The following is a 21,989-nucleotide window of genomic DNA, read 5'->3' on the forward strand; positions in this document are numbered from 1 at the left end:
CTGAATTCAGCATTTTGAAGAAAGTGTTTCCTAACTTTCAATAGCTGCAATGAATTGATTTCACATATGTTCCAGTTCCCAGGAATTCAAAGCGAAAGCAAAAGATGTGCTCTTTGAACCATGCATCAGCTTCTCTGGCCCCGGAGTCTGGTGCGAGTGACTGATGGGCAGATCCACCATTGGCGAGTGGGGGGAAGGCGCAGAGCGGCGAGCAAGGTCCAATCTGCGGCTGAAGAGGGGGCGGAGCAGGGCAGGGGGAAGGCGGAAGAGGCCGGGGCTGCGCTGGGCTGCGCTGCGCTTTGTCAATGGAGTCCTGCTCAATTCGAGGGCTTCCAATGGAGGTGTGCTGGGTTTTGTCATTGTTTAATATGCACAATAATGGCCTTAAAAGCAACAATTTCGATATGCAGTTTTTCTTACGGTTGCGGTTTTAATAACTCGTAATAATTGCGAACTGTGGTCCAGTAGTTTTTATTTAAGACGCCCTTCGTTTTGTTGTCTTACCCTTTATGATTTGTTTAACGTTGCTGCGTTGTTGTTGTTGTTGTTCCTCCAGTATTCCCATCCGCAGACACATCTCGTACCTTCAGCCCTTTAGGCCCCGAGCTCTGTCATTCCAACTTGCAATCCCGCTTTCCTCGTTAAAACCTATCCTTTGGTCGAACTCTTCAACCTTCCCGTTATTGTGGTATAATGTCAATTTTAAAAATGTCCTTCAGTGGTAAAATAATACACGAATGCTTGTCCTTAATTCAAAGACCAGCATGCTACCTAACACTTTAAGCTGACAAACGAAACTACTTGAACTCCTAAATGACCATTCTCAGAAGGCAAACATGTCACCTTTGCCAATTTTGACTTGCACTGAATGTTCATTGAACCTGTCTGGGGATTGTTTGGATTCTTTCTTACACTTTCTATATATATATATTCTCTAAACAATTTGTTTTCACTGCTTCGAAAGAAAGACATTGAAATCGTATATATATATCTAAGTGTGTGTTTATATATATATATATCCAGCATCTCTGGAGAGAAGGAATGGGTGACGTTTTGGGTCGAGACCCTTCTTCAGAAGACTATTTGACTCCTGTTTAGTCTAGTTTGCAGTACTCACAGATAGGAAAACTCATTACAGAAGTCAGTTGATTCAATGTTATTGTGCTTTATTTTTATGATTGCTCCACCTGCTTAGATGTGCATTTATTTCTCGTTTGTCTCTGTTCTGTTTACCTTGAAGTGGAAGAGAATCAGTTCTTATCCAATTGTGTAACAAACTTGCATTTTGGTCAATACAAAACACTTATTTTCTCACAGGATGTGGATGTCGCTGCTAAAGTCACATCATTTTAATTTCTCCTCTTGAGCACCTGTGGGGATCTGGCAGCTGAAATCTCTGCAGCCCCATAGTATAGTGTAGTGGTTTAGGACAGCAGGATAACTCGTTAAACCATTTTGGAGGGTAATGAAGAAGAAACCACTTTACTGTGGGTTTGAAGTTATATAGAGGCCATTGCAATTTTCTTCCCAAATGTAATTTTAGACCCAGATTGTTTCCATCTGACAATTTAGAGGTTACAGATCATTTAAATTAACTGGATTTAAATTTGCATCCATGAGTCTTGTAACTTTATACATGTCATCATTATCATCGTCATCATCAGGTATGAGGAAACTCCATCACTTACAGATCTTCTTCCGAGTTGTACACCATCCTAACTTTGAAATATGTTGCCATTCCTTCACTGTCACTGTCACAAACGACATTTCGTTTGGACCTCAAGGGGTCCAAATGACAATAAATTGAATTGAATTGAATTGAATACTAAATCTTGTAATTTCTTCCCAACATCATTGAGAATACTTTTATTACATAGACTGCAGTGGTTTAAAATAGCTGCCCATTACCTCAAAGGCAATTTGGAAAGGACAATGTAAACTGCATAGAATGTAGAAATATAGAAAATAGGTGCAGGAGGAGGCCATTCTGCCCTTCGAGTCAGCACCGCCATTCATTGCGATCATGGCTGATCGTCCCCAATCAATAACCCGTGCCTGCCTTCTCTCTATATCCCTTGATTCCACTAGCCCCTAGAGCTTTATCTAACTCTCTCTTAAATCCATCCAGTGATTTGTCCTCCATTGCCCTCTGTGGCAGGGAATTCCACTTGCACTTGCCAGTAAATCTATTGAATGAATGAACATATGTGCAATATCTGAACATTTTGTGTTCATACTGAAGGAAAGTATATATTTCCAATGGATGGGTTGCTTTAGTGGAAACTCATTACCGGTAGTTCTAATTTAGGTAAGGGGCTATATATTTTGTTTTCTTTCTTCAATTCTGGTGGATGGTAGGAAGTGTCATATGGGAATTAGGATTCCATGGGGCGATTTTTACACTTTTATTTATTTACGCCTGCTCAAGATAACTCAAGAAATGGTACAATAATTTAAATTGTATATTTATTATTGTTTTTTTTACTTCTTGCAGGTGTTTCCTGAAGTCAGGGCAATCATTGATTTAAGCATCTTTAAGGACAAGGAAAATGAGGCATTGGGTATCATTAAATTAAGCAAAGGATTTGGAAAGTGTCTAATAGGTGTAAAAAGTTATGAAGTTATTGATTCATTTGAGAAGATTGATAAAATTCATACTGAATTGATGAAGCTTAAAATTGGGCTGTCTGGAACAGGCATTTCAAAGTACTCTGGTGCAGAAGCTGGTGCATCCTCTGAAGCAGAGACCGCAATGTCCTCTGAATTGAAATCTGCAAGGGTACCTGGTTCCAAGTTCCCAAGTTCTGCTCACATGGAATCTACCAGACCCTCTGGAACAGTGTCCACAAGATCTTCTGGTGCAAAATCTACTAAGCTCTCTGGAACAGATGCTGCAAGATCTGCTACTGCAAAGTATACTGGCACAGGATCGGCAAGGTTTCCCGAAACAGAAACTACGATGCCTTATGCGTCCCTGAATTTTCCATATCAAGAAGCAACGGTAACAGTGAATACAATGATTCTGACCTACATTGAAGTGATTTTCAGCAGCCATCTGCAAAAAATAGAGCGAGAATTTGATGTCTTCCAAAAAACATCCCTATCTGGAAAACAGACAGCTGTACAGTTCATACAAAATAGCAGTAAATTACCATGTCATAATGCAACAGAAAAATTTATCGATCTCTATCAAAAAATTGCTACAAATCTAAACATGAAAACTGTAGAGCCTTATCTTCTAGGAAGAGGAACAACGATTAAACAAGTTGAAGCATTTCTCCAAAATCAATTTCCAAACATCTTGGTTATTCATAATGAAACAGAACTTACCTTAATTGGAAATCCCATGGATGTTAAGAAAGCAGAAGCTGCCTTGGATCGTAATAAAAGACAAGATAATTTACAATCAAGCTTATCTGAAGGCAGTGCAGTAGATTCAAACAGAAGGCAGCCTTTACTGCCAGAATGCAAACCTGCCTCAAATTCAGATGTCATGACAAGTAAACCAATGGATGAGGACAAAACCTGTCCTATTTGTTTGGAAGAAATTGAAATAAGAGAAACCTTGAAATGTAAACATTCATTTTGTAAGGACTGCATAGATCAGGCTTTTAAAACTAAGTCTGCCTGCCCTGTGTGTGGAGAAGTGTATGGCGAGTTAAAGGGTAACCAACCTGATGGTGGCCGGATGACCCACAGGAGCATGTCAACGCACCTTCCTGGTTATGAGAAATATGACGCCATTGAGATACACTACGTAATACCAGATGGCGTTCAGGTGGTGAGTAGCTGATCTGCTTTGGCAACATCATTCTGATCTAAAGGTGTGTAATTACAGAATTATGGAGTAGGACACAGCAGACAGATAATTTGCCTTATCAAGTCTGCTTTAGCTAAATTGAACAACAATCCATGCAGCCACACTCATCTGTATATACCAAGGTCTCAGGAATTGTTTCCTTCTTCCAAGCAGTTAACAACCCTCTTTGAAAGTTGCTATAAGATTTGGTTTCCAGAACTCTGTCAAGCAATGAATGTCACTTTTTCACCACTTGTTTCCTGATCATGGACATTTGAATTACCTTTAGAGGCTCCATTTTCCTTCGACAAAATGTTCTCAAGTCTGTCCTTAACACATACATACTTTCCCTTAGAAAGGTCATCACATAAATGACATTGGTTTCTACATGTACCTTAGTGATAATCCTACCTCGCGTCACCACCTTGAATGCTCCACTGTCACTATTGGCCAAGGATGGATGATCAGAATTTTCGTCCAAATTGGAATCACTGAAACCAATGTCTTAGGATGCCATAGCACTCTCTGACCTCCTTTCCACTGACTTTATATCTATATTTAATAATTTTTTGAAACTGAATTGGACTGTTTGTAATGTTGCTTGTTGCATTTTGCTTTGATTTCAGTTTTAATCCTTCATATCCACATCGTCTCGAAACTGCTTACTTTCCACTGTTGCACCTTCTCAGAGGAGGATTAGCCTCAACTATTCATCATCCAAATCTTTATAACTTCCAGATTTATCTATTACACTGCTTATTTTCATCCCCTGCATTCCGATTTCTCCATGGTGTCATGTCTGCCTTTCTCCGCAATCTCCTTCAATCCTTTGTGTAGGAAGGAACTGCAGATGCTGGTTTAAACCAAAGATAGACACAAAAAGCTGAGTAACTCAGGGGGACAGGCAGCATCTCTAGAGAGAAGGAATGGGTGACGTTTCGGGTCGAGACCTTTCTTCAGATTGAAAGTCACGGGTAACGGAAATGAGAGAATAGACGATGATGTTGAGAGTAAAGATGATAAAGGAAACGGGTCATTGTTAGCTGTTGGGTGAAAACGAGAAGCTGATGTGGCGGGAGGGAGAGAAAGAGGGAGTCTCGTAGAGTAAACATAGACTGGGTGAATGTTTCTCTGAACACCTTTGCTCAGTTCGCCTGAACCTACCTGATCTCCCGGTTGCTAAACACTTTATTTCACCTTCCTATTCCCACTAAGGCTAATTGAAAATTGAAGCAACAGCATCTCATATTTCACTTGGGCAGGTCACAGCCCAGTGGTATGATTATTGATTTCTCTAACTTCATAACCATGGCATTCCCTCTCTCTTTATCCCTCTTCCACCCAAGTCGCACCTGCTTCTCATTTCCACCCAACAAAGAAGGGTTTCGGCCCGAAACGTCGCCCATTTCCTTCGCTCCATAGATGCTGCTGCACCCGCTGAGTTTCCCCAGCAATTTTGTGTACCAACAGCTAACAATGGTCTGCTTCCTTTATCATTGTTACTTTTTTGCATATCTTTCAATCATTCTTCTTTATCTCTCGACACAATCGTCTATATTTCTCGTTTCCCTATCCCGTGACTTTTAGACTAAAGATGAGTTTCGACACGAAACGTCACCCATTCCTTCTCTCCAGACATGCTGCCTGTCCCGCTGAGTTACTCCAGCTTTTTGTGTCATATCTTCCTTCGATCCTTCAATGTTCTGGAATATGTATCAATTCTGAGCAACTACATATCTCAATGTTTTGCTGCTCCATTCGAGGCTGTGTCTTCAGGTGCCAAGGCCTTACATTCTGGAAATCTCTCCTAAAACCTAACCTCTGCGTCAATCTTTCCAGATTAATGAATGTCCTTCAAATATACTTCTGTGAACTTACCTTTTGGTCATTTTTTCTCATGTATCATCTGACATTTCTTATTGGTTTGATAATGTTCCCATTTTATTGTGTTTTGGGCATAGTAAAGGGCATAGTAAAGGACGACAGATGGCACAATGGGCTAAGTGTTCGGCTGGCAACCGGAAGGTAGCTGGTTCGAATCCCGCTTGGAGTGCATACTGTCGTTGTGTCCTTGGGCAAGACACTTCACCCACCTTTGCCTGTGTGTGTCCTTGGGCAAGACACTTCACCCACCTTTGCCTGTGTGTGTGGATGTAATTATGTGAAGCACTTTGGGGTCAATGCAAGTTGACTAAAAATGTGCTATATAAATAAAGAAATTTAATTTAATTTATTGTATAAATAGAAGTTGTTTAAACATCTTGAATTAAATCTTATCTTGGCCGTTACCATTTGAAGAAAATCAGTTTATCCATTCTTCTTTCTATCTCACCTCGTATATCAAAGTCTCTTATCTTTTTCCCCCCAAATCTCCTTGTCCTACCCAAAGTGCAGTGCCTGAAATTGGACAGATTTTATTAATTTTACTCAGTGACTCCCAGGGATGCAGCTCATAACTTTGACATTTGACTCGCGGTAATAGGAAAAGATTAGTTTGTTTTAAGTTATTTTACCATTATTAAAATCACGTTTGATCAACAATCTTCATGTACCTAATACTTTCACATAATCCTTTGTAATTACGATTTATCAATTGCATATTTTAAATAATAATTCATCTTGTATTCATTGCTATAATTTGCAAACAGTTCCTCGGTTCTATGATGCCTAGCACATTAAAGCATTTGGGGGTAAAAAATCACTTAAAGTCTGATTCTAATGTTTAGACAGCATCGCCTACATTCCATATTTAATTGAAATGGTTTATAAAATTCTGATAATCCATTTGGAAATATTAATGGTTCCACATCTGGTTTCTAGTCAATGGGAACATTGGGCCCATTTCCTATGCTCCCTTTAAATGTCCCAGGTTCACTGATAACTCTGTTGTACTTGGTTGTAGCTTTATTAAAAAAAATAAAAATAAAAGTGGGTTAGGATACTAATAGGAGCAACATCCAATACTATGGAAAAACTGCCAGTTTGGCATCAAAGGCCTAAACATAGAAACATAGAAAATAGGTGCACGAGTAGGCCATTCGGCCCTTCGAGCCTGCACTGCCATTCAATATGATCATGGCCGATCATCCAACTCAGTATCCTGTACCTGCCTTCTCTCCATAACCCCTGATCCCTTTAGCCACAAGGGCCACATATAACTCCCTCTTAAATATAGCCAATGAACTGGCCTCAACTACCTTCTGTGGCAGAGAATTCCAGAGATTCACCACTCTGTGTGAAAAATGTTTTTCTCATCTCGGTCCTAAAAGATTTCACCCTTATCCTTAAACTGTGACCCCTTGTTCTGGACTTCCCCAACATTGGGAACAATCTTCCTGCATCTAGCCTGTCCAACCCCTTAAGAATTTTGTATATTTCTATAAGATCCCCCTTCAATCTTCTAAAGATGTAGGTCCCCTTAATATTGTTAAAGTTTTAGTCAAATTACATGCAACCTATTATAGTTCAATCCAGATGACCCTTGCCTAGTACCCTGCCTGCTGTCCAACGTGCCTGCACTCACCTGGTGGAGACACAAAAGTCTGAATAAGCTGATCTCTTGAACTCGGAAAGCCTTTGATGTCGTGTTGGGATGGCCCTGAAGGTTTTTGACTGCTGGGAAGCTTGGGGGAGAAGTTTTGCCTGTGAACGTAGTTAGGGATTTAAGTATTCAAAGTTCTAGTTGAGGAATTTAAAACAAAAATTCCAAATGGTATTTTTAAATTATTGCCCATTAATTGGAGGTCGACTTGAATTTATTAAACAAACATCCTACTTTGACAAGGGTGATTAATTTTTTGAAGTGGTGGAGCAAATTGGGAGATGTTGAATATTTGACAAATGTATTTATTAAACTCCAACATGCCAAATAAAATACATATATTAACAATATGTAAGTATGATGATAATGCCCCTTTAATACCACAGTTGGAATGTTTTCTAGTGGACAGAAGGCCCAGATGTACATACACTCATTTTTGAAAATGGCAGAGGATAGACATAAAAAGCTGGAGTAACTCAACGGGTCAGGTAGCATCTCTGTAGAAAAGAAATAGGTTTTGGGTCGTGACTCTTCAGACTCATTTAAAAATGCAGGACAAGTTGAGAAGGCCGATGATTTCTTGGGTTAATAATTGAGAAATAGAATGTAGCATCTAGGAAGCTCTGAGAAGTTTATTTCGTTCTGAGCTGAAGTATTGCATTGAACTCCAAGTGGCACCACATTTACTGAAGATGGTCAATGTCCTGGAGATGGAGCGGAAGAAAGATGCTATAGACACTAGGCATGAGGTAATGTTATGTGCAAAGACTAGACAAGGTGGGATTTATCTCCTTGAAGTAGAGAAAGCCAAGAAATTTGATGGAAGTAGTCAAAATCAAGAATGTTTGTGGTAGAAAAAAACAGTAATTGTGTCCAGTGGTAGGATTAGTAAATAGGTGATATTTTCAAAGTGGTCATCTTGCGTATGGTGTGCACAGCCTAAAGTTGTAGACCAGGCCAGGACAGCATCAGTTACTGGGTGGATGGCTTTGATGCCCCCAGGGAAAAGCCTCAGTGGGCAGTCATTCACAATGTGTGGGATGGTCTGGTCTGGATGTCCGCAGTTGCAAAACATTTTCAAGTAACGTGAAAAACAAACATGGGTAAGTTGAGGAAAGTGTCATGATGCAGGTTCATTAGTAAGGTTTAAAAGCGAATTTGATTTGTGATTGATAACAGGTCTTCAAGGACTGTGGGCAATGGTTTGTTCAGTCAAAGAGACAGCTGAAAGCCATCCATGTCTGAACTGTCTTGTGGTGTTCTACAAACAGAACATAGAATAGTACTGCACAGAACAGGCACTTTGTCCTACAATGTCAATGCCGAACATGATGCCGTTAATTTCCTCTGCCTACACTTGATCCATATTCCTCCAATCCCTGCATGGTCATGTAAAAGTCTCTAAAGCTCCACTCTTTCATCTGCTCCACCACTCCTGGCAGCACATTCCAGGCACCCACCACAATCTGGGTAAACAAAATGTGTGCCGTGCATCTCCTTCAAACATTCCTTCTCTGACTGTAAAGCCATGCCTTTTAGTCTTAAATATTTCCACTCTGCAAAAATGTTCTGTCTTTACTATCTTTGCCTCTCATAATTTGATATACCTCTTATCAGATTTCCCTTCACCTTTGATGCTCCAGCGAAAACAATCTATGTTTCTCTCTTTATTGCTAATGCACTCTAATCCAGACAGCACTCTGTTAAACCTCATTTGCACCTTCTCCAAAGCCTCCATTACCTTCCTGTAGTGGGGTGACCAGGACTGCACAAACCAGAGTGACACTCTGGTAAACAAAATATTCTGTACAAGTGTGTGGCATTTTTTGGACCGAGGAACTGCAGATGCTGGTTATAAAAACATAGGAAAATTGCTGGAGTAACTCAGCAGGTCAGGCAGCATCTCAGGAGAACACCGATAGGCTATGTTTCAGGTTGGACCCTTCGTAGTAGTAGGTTGTAATAGTGGGCGAAAGCTGAAAGAGAGGTAGGTGCAGGACAAAGCCTGGCGAGTGAGAATCAAATACACAGGACAAGATGTTAAGAAGTCCCTTGTGCCAATAGGTGGGGAGCATTTCACGACATTCGTTGATTGTTGAGAGTGGTAGACGCTCAACATCGGTGGGAGGCGGGGGGGAATACGTATATCTTGGCCTGGGTAACCTTCAGGACAGTTGGGCACAGGACACATCATCAGTAGTGTACCCTTGCATCACTGGGTGTTTCGGCCTTTTAACACTATACACCCTCCACAAGGGCGGCCCGCTGCAGGATGATCAGCCCTCAGCGCGTGTCCCGTGTCAAACCGTCCCAAATATTCACCCTGAAGTATTTGGGGCCCAGCATGGGTCTTTCCGCTTGAGCAAAATCCACCGGCTGCTTCTTTCAGCCGCCTCTGAGAGTGATCTTATGGTCTTCCGCAGAGCCTGACCGTGGATTCCAAGCTCCTTCAGCAGTCTGATGGTAGATGACGCAACAAATCCTCTTTGGTGTTCCAGCCACGCTGCGTTGCCTCTGCTGCAAGCTCTGCATAGCGCAGCTTCTTACGCTCATAGGCCTCCTCAACAGAGTTCTCCCATAGAACTGTGAGCTCTATGATGTAAGCAGTCTTCTGTGAAGGGGACCAGAACACCAAGTCTGGCCTGAGGTTGGTGGAAGCAATTTCAGGTGGAAACATTAGTTGTCGGCCGATGTCCGCCAGCATCCTCCAGTCACGGGCCCTGCATAGGTTTCCTTCTTCTGATCTGGTGGAAGGATGTTTAGATGTTTTCTGTCCTTCTCGGACAAAGGTTGTTGCCCTTGGGGGGGGGGGGGGGGGTTGCTTGCTCTCGGAGGCAAGGAGTTGGTCGCACACCGCCTGTTCTTAAGGGCTGATGCCAGGCTTTTTAGTACCTGATTATGCCGCCACGTGTATCTCCCTTGCGTGAGGCTGGTCTTGCAGCCTACCATGATGTGTTTGAGGGTCACTGGAGTTGGGCATAGGGCACAGGTTGGATCCTCACCGTACCACTGATGGAGGTTCTTTGGTGATGGAAGCACGTCATAAGTCGCTCTGATGATGAAGCTGATCTTGCTTGCTTCCATTTCCCATAGTTCTTTCCAGCTGATCTTCCTCCGCTCCACACCTTCCCACTGCATCCATTGCCCCTGTTTGGCAAGAGAGACCGCCTTTGCACTTCTTGCGGCCTCCTCCTGTCGCCGCACCTCCTCAACCACCAATGTTCTCCGCTCTGATGTTGTGGCCTTTCGCCAAGTTGGTTTACTTGTCGTAAGGCCAAAGCTTCCTCTTCCCTGCTGGACTTGCCCCACGATGTCTTTGTGCCTCAGGGCTGATGAAGCTTGCTGTACTGCATCAGATGGTGTCCACTTCCGGCCAGTTACTAGGGGCGGCGTAACAGCACTGATGGTCTTGTCTCTAGAGTCCCTCAGTGTCATCTGGAGTCTTACTTTAGAACACTTGTATTCCTCTGTTAGACTAGTGAGAGGTAGTTCCAGGACCCCTTTGCCATATAGGCCGATGTTAGTTAGACATCGTGGGACCCCGAGCCATTTCTTCGCGTATGAAGTTAAGGTTCGCTCCATCTTCTCCACAGTTGTTATTGGGGCTTCATAAACGGTCAGTGGCCACATTGTCCGAGGAAGGAGTCCAAACTGTAGGCACCAGAGCTTCAGTTTCCCAGGCAGTAGGGTCTGATTGATGTTCTCCAGGCCGTTGACAATTTCTTGCCTTAGTTGTTGCACCTGCTCTTTGTCCTTGAGACTTGCGTTGTACCATCTGCCCAGGCTTTTAACTGGCTGTTCAGACACTGTTGGTATTGGGTCGTCACCGATACAGAACCTTGTGTCTCTAAGCACCCCCTTGACTATGGAGATGCTTCGAGATTTACTTGGTTTGATTTTCATTCGGGCCCACTTGATGTTCTCCTGCAGCTTTCCAAGTAGCTGCTTGGTGCATGCTGCAGTAGTGGTTAGTGTTGTCATGTCGTCCATGTATGTCCTGATGGGTGGCAGACGGAGCCCAGCCCTGGTTCGTTCACCGCCCACCACCCATTTTGAGGCCCTGATGATAACTTCCATGGCCATTGTAAAGGCCAAGGGTGAGACTGTGCAGCCTGCCATGATGCCTACTTCCAAGCGCTGCCATGTTGTACTGAAGTCAGCTGTTGTGAAGCACAGCTGCAGGTCGTGGAAATAGCTCTTGACCAGTGTGGTGATGAGCTCTGGTACATGGAAAAAGGCAAAAGATTCCCAAAGGAGTTCATGGGGAACTGAACCAAATGCATTGGCCAGATCGAGGAAGATCACATGTAGGTCTCTCTTGTCCTTCTTAGCTGCTTGGATCTGGTGCCAGATCATGCTTGTATGCTCCAAGCAGCCCGTAAATCCTGGAATTCCTGCTTTCTGTACAGATGTATCAATGTACTTGTTTGTTACCAGATAGGTGGACAGCCTTTGTGATACAATGCTGAAAAAGATTTTTCCCTCGACGTTGAGGAGACATATTGGCCGGAATTGGCTGATGTCTGACGCATCCTTTTCTTTAGCTATTAGCACGCCGCCGGCCCTTCGCCACGCCTTAGGTATTGTTTGCTTCTTCCACACCACCCTCATGAGCTTCCATAGAAAGCGTAACACATCCGGTGCGTTCTTGTAGAGCTTGTATGGTACTCCGTTTGGCCCCGGAGCTGATGCTGCTCTTGCTCGCTGGACAGTGTTCTCTACCTCTTTCCATCTTGGAGGGCTGGTGTCCAGGTTGAATTCAGGTGGTTGAATAGGCGGGATGTCATGTGGGATGACTAACTGCTCATGCCTTTTCGTGTCTTGGTGGGCCTTTTCCAGGTGTTCCTCCAATTCCCGTTTTGATGTTTTCAAAGTTCCACTTTTTTCCTTTGCGAAGAGGTCTTTGATGAACTTGAAAGGGTCTTTGTAGAACCGTGTTCTTGTGTGTTCTTTCTTCTTGCGAAGTTTCCTCAAGTTCTCTGCTTTTCGCAAGGTTGCCAATCGGCTCTTGATGTCCTCTTGGAATAGCATGAGACCTTCTCTCTCTGCCTCAGTTGCTTTTTTCCATTGCTTTTTCAACTGTCTCCTCTCTCTGATTAGCCTCTCGATCTCCTGCTGCCTCCTGGACTTGATTGGTGTTGGTAATTTCTTTCCACCTCTCCCTTTACTCACCCCAAACCGTTCTTCTCCGTAGCTGTAGATTGTGTTGCCCATCCTTTCAAGCTTTTCCACTGCTGTGCCCGCTTGTTGCTCCAAGATATGTATAAGGTCACTGTTGACCGTCTCCCACTCTTTCTTTTCAACAGCTTTGGGCCATTTTACTCCAGGTTTGTGCCCTTTGATCTTTCCCTCCAATGGAGGTCTTTGTCGTTGTTGCGTGGGCTCCTCCACCGGCATTTCTGTGCTTGTATCACCCTCTTCAGTGACATGGGTGCTGATGCTCTGCGAACTTTGGTTTGAGTCCCGTCGCTGTGCTTCACTCGAATGATTTGACTGGTTGCTTCGTAAGAAGTACTGGTCAATGCGAGGCCCATGTCTCTGCTCTCTCAAGCACTTTTTCTTCCCTTGGTGGATCTTCAAGCCCTTCACTGATGTTATTTTCTCCCAACCACAAATGCACACCTGAAGTTTGTGTCCCGCAGCTGTTGTGGATGTCTCATGTGCCATGCTCTCCTTGTCCGTAGTCGTTTCCGTTCCTGGGTCTGTAACCGTGTTATCAATCGGTGAGCCATCTTGCGCCCCCGCTCTCGCAGGCTCTAGGGGTATACTAAGGTGTGCTGGCCTTTATAAATCAGAGCATTGAATATAGAAGTTGGGATGTAATGTTAAAATTGTACAAGGCATTGGTGAGACCAATTCTGGAGTATGGTGTACAATTTTGGTCGCCTAATTATAGGAAGGATGTCAACAAAATAGAGAGAGTACAGAGGAGATTTACTAGAATGTTGCCTGGGTTTCAGCAACTAAGTTACAGAGAAAGTTTGAACAAGTTAGGGCTTTATTCTTTGGAGCGCAGAAGGTTAAGGGGGGACTTGATAGAGGTCTTTAAAATGATGAGAGGGATAGACAGAGTTGACGTGGATAAGCTTTTCCCACTGAGAGTAGGGAAGATTCAAACAAGGGGACATGACTTGAGAATTAAGGGACAGATGTTTAGGGGTAACATGAGGGGGAACTTCTTTACTCAGAGAGTGGTGGCTGTGTGGAATGAGCTTCCAGTGAAGGTGGTGGAGGCAGGTTCGTTTTTATCATTTAAAAATAAATTGGATAGTTATATGGACGGGAAAGGAATGGAGGGTTATGGTCTGAGCGCAGGTATATGGGACTAGGGGAGAATACGTGTTCGGCACGGACTAGAAGGGTCGAGATGGCCTGTTTCCGTGCTGTAATTGTTATATGGTTATATGGTTATATGATGTGCCCACTAGTGGGAGAGTCTAGGACTAGAGGTCATAGCCTCCGAATTAAAGGATCTTATAGGATGGAGATGAGGGGAAATGTCTTCAGTCAGACGGTGGTGAATCTGCATAATTCTTTGCCACAGAAGTTGGCAAGTAGTGGATATTTTTAAGGCAGAGATAGATAGATTCTTGATTAGTACAGATGTCAGAGATTATGGGGAGAAGGCAGGAGAATGGGGTTAGGAGGGAGAGATAGATCATCCATGAATGAATGGCATAGACGTGATGGGGCGAATGGCCTAATTCTATTCATATCACTTATGACCTTATGAGAGGTGTGACAAGTGAAGCCAGAAAAATGGATATGGGTGGAAGTAGGGAGAAAAGTGGTTGGGATATGTTAGAAAAGGATGAGGGAAGAGAGGGGGTGTGGGGGGTATTTGTTGATTAATTAGCTATCAATTAACAATTGCCGGTGAAGGTTAATTGAGCCATACAAACCAGGAATCAAATTTGAGATTTCCAGAATCTTTTGGTTTGATTGTTCACTGAATAAACATGTTGAGGTGTTTAATAATTTGGAACTGGAGTTGTGTTTTATTTTTGTGATGACATTATTAATTTTGTAATATTTTTTGTACAACTCGCAGAAAGAGCATCCGCAGCCCGGCCTGAAGTATCATGGTACAACACGTACTGCATATTTACCAAACAATCCTGAGGGGAAAAAGGTGCTTAAACTCCTGCAACGAGCTTTCAATCAAAGACTGATCTTCACTGTTGGAACGTCTAGTACCACCGGAAGAAGCAATGTGGTAACATGGAATGATATTCATCATAAAACCAGCACACACGGAGGGGCATCAGGGTAAGGATGGTATCAAAGTGAATCAATTTATCATCTATCTGGCATTCAAATGTTTCACAAATGGTCTTGGATGGGTATAAGGAATGTCATTTGTGAACTGCTGGAGCCCATTCACTTTAAATAAATGGCTGAGGGTATTTCCCCTCTTCCGTTAATCCAAGGGAAATTTGGGGGCAGCGATAGGATGGGCCAAGCACTGCTCGTTTTCAACCATTGCCAAATCGTTCAAGCACGTTGGATAATTTGTTTTAGTGAAAGGTGGTATTTTTAATTGGACTGATAAAAAGCATGTTTTGTTTAGAGATACAGCACGGAAATAGGGCCTTCGCCGCTCTAAGTCCCCAACGAACATCAATCACCTGCCCGCATGTTGGTTCTACACACTCCTTACACACCAGGAGCAATTTGCGCAGGCTAAATATAATCTCCCACGTCCTTGGGATGGTCGACAAAACGTACAATTCCACGCACACAGCAGTAGAGGTGAATATTGAACCTGTATCTCTAACGCTGTAAGGCAGCTGCTCTACCAGCTACGCCACGGCACCACCCGTCCCTTTCATCACTCATCCCTTGTATTTGTCCAACAGATGAACAGATTGTAGATTGTACATTGTGAAAATGTTTGGAAAGGTCCAATTTGTTACAAAATGAAGGTTTTGCACAGCAGCGATGCACCAAAGGAGGCTTCCCTCGTCTCTGTTTTACTGTCAGTTTGGAACTGTACATAGTTGCATTTTAAATTGCTGACTTGATTTCACTGGTCTTCACTTTTTTCTACTCAGCTACTCTTGGTGTTTAAATCAGTGTAGCACTTTGCAAAACGAAAGCTGATTGAATAGCTGACCTCTCAACTGTGCTGCACTTGCAGATTTATCTTTTTCAGTGTCAGCTCTTTTGCTGCTGCTGGACATCAGTTCTGATTGCTGGATTTCAAGCATCAAATTATAGCTGGTTAGCTTCCATCCAGTTTTAATCTGTCTTGCTAAGGTTTTATCGGCATGCATTATTTTGGTGTTATAGTACACTTAACTCTTCATGTTAATTCCATGACTCTTCATGTTAATTCCATGAAGAGGTCAAATCTCTCCCATGTCTTTGGATAGCAGGTTTAGCTCTACACTTAACTGGGTTATCCTTTCAAAAAAAATCTACTGGAAATCAAAGGCATTTTCAGTACATGTTCAGAGAAATTCTACTTTAACATACTGATGAATATACTTCATAGGTAGACACAAAATGCTGGAGTAACTCAGCAGGACAGGCAGCATCTCTGGAGATAAGGAATGGTTGACGTTTTGGGTCGAGACTTCTTCCGACTTTTTTGAAACGGAAGGAAGATGTTGGAGATGGTAAAAGTGAATTTGGGTGCAGGATGGAAATTGGTAGTGAAATTAATGAAGTCAGTGAATTCTGCATGGGTGCAGGATGTAGCCCTGATCAGCGGAGATAGAGTTCGGGGATAGGGCCAGTGTACACCTGGAACAGGGATTGTTCGACGTACAAAGAGGCATAGCCGGGGTCATATGAATACCCATGGCTACGCCTTGGATTTGGAAAAAAGTGGGAGGAGTCATATAAGTTGTTGAGAGTAAGGACCAGGACTCTGCAGAAGGACTTGGACGAGTGGGTAGAGAGTGGCAGATGAAATATAGTGCAGCAAAGTGTGCAGTAATGCATTTTGTTGAATAAAGGCGTAGACTATTTTCTAAATGGGGGGAGAATCCAGAAATCAGAGGTGCATAAGGACTTGAGACTGCTGGTGCAGGATTCCCAAAAAGTTAATCTGCAAGTCGAATCGGTAGTAAAGAAAGCAAACTCAATGCTAGCATTTATTTCAAGAGGGCTTGTGTACAAAAACAGGGATTTGATGCTGAGGCTCTATAAGGTGCTGGTAAGGCCGCATTTGGAATATTGTGAGCAATTTTAGGCATCATATCTGAGGAAGGATGCGCTGGCTCTGGAGAGGGTCCAGAGGAGGTTTACAGGAATGAGTAAGTTAACCTATGATTGCCGTTTGTCGGCACTGAGCCTGTACCCGCTGGAGTTTAGAAGAATGTGGGGGGTCCTCATTGAAACATACAGAATAGTGAACGGCTTGGATAGAGTGGATGTGGAGAGGATGTTTCCACTAGTGGGAAAGTCTAGGACTAGAGGTCATAGCCTTGGAATTATAGGACATTCTTTTAGGCAGGAGATGCAGATAAATTTATTTAGTCAGAGGGAGGTGAACCTGTGGAATTATTTGCCACAGAAGGCTATGGAGGCCAGGTCAGTTGCTATTTTTAAGGCAGAGATAGATAGATTATTGATTAGTACAGGTGTCAGAGGTTCTGGGAGAAGGCAGTTGGTAGGGAGAAATAGATCAGCCATGATTGAATGGCAGAGTAGACTTGATGGGCGAATGGCCTAAATCTACTCCTATCACTTATGACCTTATGACCAGTTCTGCTAGGCGGAGGAGAATGTTGGTGGAGGGAAATTGGCTGGTTCTACGGGGGTTTTTTAACATCTCCCTATGTTGGAGATGGTCCTTTTAAACAGAAGGGAATATGCTTCATACTTCCCCTCTGCTCATTGTAGGCAGTATAAATGTGAGGTTATCCACTTTGGTGGCAAAAACAGGACAGTAGACTATTATCTGAATGGTGGCCGATTAGGAAAGGGGGAGATGCAACGAGACTCTGCATCCCAGAGTACTTAAGGAAGTAGCCCCAGAAATAGTGGATGCATTAGTGATAATTTTTCAAAACTCTAGATTCTGGAGTAGTTCCTGAGGATTGGAGGGTAGCTAATGTAACCCCACTTTTTAAAAAGGGAGGGAGAGAGAAAACAGGGAATTACAGACCAGTTAGTGTAACATCGGTAGTGGGGAAACTGTTAGAGTCAGTTATTAAAGATGGGATAGCAGCACATTTGGAAAGTGGTGAAATCATTGGACAAAGTCAGCATGGATTTATGAAAGGTAAATCATGTCTGACGAATCTTATAGAATTTTTCGATGATGTAACTAGTAGAGTGGGTAAGGGAGAACCAGTGGATGTGTTATATCTGGACTTTCAGAAGGCTTTCGACAAGGTCCCAATTAAGAGATTAGTATGCAAACTTAAAGCACACGGTATTGGGGGTTCAGTATTGACGTGGATAGAGAACTGGCTAGTAAACAGGAAGCAAAGTGTAGGAGTAAACGGGTCCTTTTCAGAATGGCAGGGAGTGACTAGTGGGGTACCGCAAGGCTCAGTGCTGGGACCCAAGCTATTTACAATATATATTAATGATTTGGACGAGGGAATTGAATGCAACATCTCCAAGTTTGCTGATGACACGAAGCTGGGGGGCAGTGTTAGCTGTGAGGCGGTTGTTAGGAGGCTGCAAGGTGACTTGGATAGGCTGGATGAGTGGGCAAATGCATGGCAGATGCAGTATAATGTGGATAAATGTGAGGTTATCCACTTTGGTGGCAAAAACAGGAAAGTAGACTATTATCTAAATGGTGGCCGATTAGGAAAAGGGGAGATGCAACGAGACCTGGGTGTCATGGTACACCAGTCATTGAAAGTAGGCATGCAGGTGCAGCAGGCAGTGAAAAAAGCAAATGGTATGTTAGCATTCATATCAAAAGGATTTGAATATAGGAGCAGGGAGGTTCTACTGCAGTTGTACAGGATATTGGTGAGACCACATCTGGAGTATTGTGTACAGTTTTGGTTTCCATATCTGAGGAAAGACATTCTTGCCTTAGAGGGAGTACAGAGAAGGTTCACCAGACTGATTCCTGGGATGTCAGGACTTTCATATGAAGAAAGACTGGATAGACTTGGCTTGTACTCGCTAGAATTTAGAAGATTGAGGGGGGATCTTATAGAAACTTACAAAATTCTTAGGGGGTTGGACAGGCTAGATGCAGGAAGATTGAGTCGGCCTACAGGGAGGAGGTCCAGCACTTAGCAGCATGGTGCGCTGACAACAACCTGGCCCTTAACTCCAAGAAGACCAAGGAGCTCATTGTAGACTTCAGGAAGTCCAGGGGCGGCACGCACACCCCCATCCACATTAACGGGACGGAGGTGGAACGTGTTTCTAGCTTCAGGTTCCTGGGTGTTAACATCTCCGATGACCTCTCTTGGACCCACAATACCTCAACTCTGATCAAGAAGGCTCACCAGCTTCTCTTCTTCCTGAGGAGACTGAAGAAGCACCATCTGTCTCCTCAGATCCTAATGAACTTCTACCGCTGCACCATCGAGAGCACCCTTACCAACTGTATCACAGTATGGTATGGCAACTGCTCTGTCTCCGACCGGAAGGCATTGCAGAGGGTGGTGAAAATTGCCCAACGCATCACCGGTTCCTCGCTCCCCTCCATTGAGTCTGTCCAAAGCAAGCGTTTTCTGCGGAGGGCGCTCAGCATCGCCAAGGACTGCTCTCACCCCAACCATGGACTGTTTACCCTCCTACCATCCGGGAGGTGCTACAGGTCTCTCCGTAGCCGGACCAGCAGGTCCAGTAACAGCTTCTTCCCGTCGGCTGTCACTCTACTCAACAACGTACCTCGGTGACTGCCAATCACCCCCCCCCCCCGACACTCCTCCCACAGGAAAAACACTATGTCTGTATATATGCTAATGTAAATATTTATTCAAATCATATGCTATGTCGCTCTTCCAGGGAGATGCTAAATGCATTTCGTTGTCTCTGTACTGTACACGGACAATGACAATTAAAGTTGAATCTGAATCTGATTGTTCCCGACGTTGGGGAAGTCCAGGACAAGGGGTCACAGTTTAAGGATAAAGGGGAAATCCTTTAGGACCGAGATGAGAAAAACATTTTTCACGCAGAGTGTGGTGAGTCTCTGGAACTCTCTGCCACAGAAGGTAGTTGAGGCCAGTTCATTGGCTATATTTAAGAGGAAGTTAGATGTGGCCCTTGTGGCTAAAGGGATCAGGGGGTATGGAGAGAAGGCAGGTACAGGATACTGAGTTGGATGATCAGCCATGATCATATTGAATAGCGGTGCAAGCTCGGAGGGCCGAATGGCCTACTCCTGCACCTATTTTCTATGTTACCTGGCGTGGCTTGTATATCAATTCAGATCGACCCATGTGGTTGACACTGAAATGGCCAAGCAAGTGACTTTGTTGTAGGTGACTCATTGCATCACCTCATAGGCCAATTAGGGATGAGCAAAAAATTCTCACCCTGCTACGGATATACAATCCGGGAAAACAAACAAATAAATAAATAAATAAACAATTTAGGAAGGTTTATATCATTTTTGGTGTTTACATTCTGTGGTCACATAATGTCTGAAAAATTATCTGTTTTTTTTAGGTTTGGATATCCAGATCCAACCTATCTGGCAAGAGTGCAGGATGAGTTGAAGGCCAAAGGAATTTACTGAAATGTGTAATAAATGCAACAATTAAGTAAGATACTAACTAGTGTGTTGTAGGTGTTGCAGCTTGTTTGACAACACTTGCATTAGGTCATGTATATTGCTACCTAACAACCATCATTTGTATGCTTTATGTAAGTAGATATATGTATGTGCTTCACAGAAAGCATAAATAGCAATAATCTTGTATAGAATTACAGTTTGCTGTTGTCAAATAGAGGTTGTGAATTATTTGTGTATGTTTGTGCCAATTACTTTGTTTCCATGTATTAGAGTATATTTACAGATATGTATTCAATAGCATTGCAGCTACTGGGACAAATGGAACTGTAGTGGCTAATATGTTATCTTTCCCACCCATAAAGGCATTGCTCAGTTCTGATCCCAAGCATAGAAAAACATCATCCCTCAATTTTGTAATTATGATCAGTCAGAATTTGGTAGAGAAAGGAAAATGAAGGCAGGCAAACAAAAGTGGTGGGGAAAATAAAATTAAGAGAAAAATCTAATTGGAAATGCACTTGAGTTTTTTTCCACTTGCTCTCAGTGTGTCAGCAGTTCATCGCCTCTTCCAAGATCATCCCAAGAATTTGTAAAAAAAGATGCGATGCAGAACAGAATACTGACTTTGAAACTGCCCTGTTGCCAATTTGTAATGCGGATTGAACTACTCTGATGTCTCAATTAATCACAGTAGGTATCATTATTTACTTTGAATATGCCTGAGGGCCAGTAAAATCGCTGTCCCCAGGAGAAGTAAAATTATAATCCAGGTTGCTATTCAATAGTTTAATGATTCACATCCCTTAGTTATGTACCATGAATTTATGACAAGTCTGGAACAACTTTACTTGGGTTTGTAGCCTGTTTCTCAGTTCCATATTGAGAATGCATTACATATTTCCCACCACTACTTTGGTGATAAAACATAGAATTAGAATAATAGTTAGCTGTTAGAGTACGGAGACTCCAATCACATTTCTTTTTGGACTCTGAATGATTCTATACTTCTGCATTGAATTATTCCCATGAATTTACTCTTCTAACATATATGTGACTGCTAGAAAGATGTTCAGTGTTAAAGTAATTGAAATTATGCTGTGTATTAGCAAATAAACACTTAAATCAATTTCAAACTCTCCTGTCTGCTGTTTTACCTGCAGTGTTAGCCTGTGGCTTTAAGGAATGTAGTTATCATGATGCATAAGTGTGGTATCTTATGTAAGTATTTCCCACTTAATATTGCTGCAGTGGGCATAAAGTTGAAATTTGCCTTGTAGCTGAAAGAGCTGCTCAATATTTAAAGATTTTGGTAGGAAAATAACATCTCTACCAATGTGAGATATTTTACTTTTATAATGTTGTGTATCAAAATAAATTTGCTTTCCCCTGTTGGTGTATATTTTGTATATTTGCAGCAAATTTTATAACCGCAATGTTTCATAAAGCACAAATGTAATGCTGTAGTTCAAAGATTACCCTTTGCAATTTTGTGAGAATTTTATCATGTGCGCATCTCAATTTTGCTAACAAAATGAATAAGCAGCCAAACCAGACCACCAAGGGAGATTTTATGGCTTATTGGACCAGAGATTTTGGACAAATTGTGCACAGTATTTTCTGTTTTCTACCTCAAAAGTCATTAATTGCCAGCCACTCATTTCAAAGAAAAGATGCAAATCAAATTGTCTTGACATCTTACACTAGTCGATAGGTATAGACAATAAGCGAGTTCGAAAAACGCAAGGAATCATAGGATTTGTCAAAGGTCATTCTTGATGAAGAAAAAGTGAACAAAGCGCTGGCTGTATAAACTGTATAAATTCTTATCTTAGAGCACATGGTATTGGGGGTAGGGTGTTGACGTGGATAGAAAATTGGTTGGCAGACAGGAAGCAAAGAGTAGGAGTGAACGGGTCCTTTTCAGAATGGCAGGCAGTGGCGAGTGGAGTGCCGAAAGGGTCGGTGTTGGAGCCGCAACT

At 42.7% G+C, this 21,989-nt stretch overlaps 1 protein-coding gene across 1 annotated transcript; it reads left to right on the forward strand.

The window, feature by feature from the left end:
• Positions 1-212: 212 nt before the first annotated feature.
• LOC116979394 (E3 ubiquitin-protein ligase DTX3L-like) lies at positions 213-21,136 on the forward strand. Its single transcript, XM_033030971.1, has 4 exons — positions 213-341; positions 2,495-3,781; positions 14,392-14,609; positions 19,944-21,136. The coding sequence occupies exons 1-4, from the start codon at positions 306-308 to the stop codon at positions 20,011-20,013; spliced, it is 1,611 nt and encodes a 536-aa protein (XP_032886862.1). The 5' UTR covers positions 213-305; the 3' UTR covers positions 20,014-21,136.
• The last annotated feature ends 853 nt before the right edge of the window (positions 21,137-21,989 follow it).

The sequence above is a fragment of the Amblyraja radiata genome, chromosome 1 (genome assembly GCF_010909765.2).
Source record: "Amblyraja radiata isolate CabotCenter1 chromosome 1, sAmbRad1.1.pri, whole genome shotgun sequence".
Lineage (NCBI taxonomy): Eukaryota > Metazoa > Chordata > Chondrichthyes > Rajiformes > Rajidae > Amblyraja > Amblyraja radiata.

Bases quoted from the DNA above. Each gene is read 5' to 3' on its own strand.
- LOC116979394 (XM_033030971.1), top strand. From the start codon at position 306: ATGGAGTCCTGCTCAATTCGAGGGCTTCCAATGGAG. The intron at 342-2,494 runs GTGTGCTGGGTT...TACTTCTTGCAG, and splicing joins TTCGAGGGCTTCCAATGGAG to GTGTTTCCTGAAGTCAGGGC. The intron at 14,610-19,943 runs GTAAGGATGGTA...TGTTTTTTTTAG, and splicing joins ACACACGGAGGGGCATCAGG to GTTTGGATATCCAGATCCAA.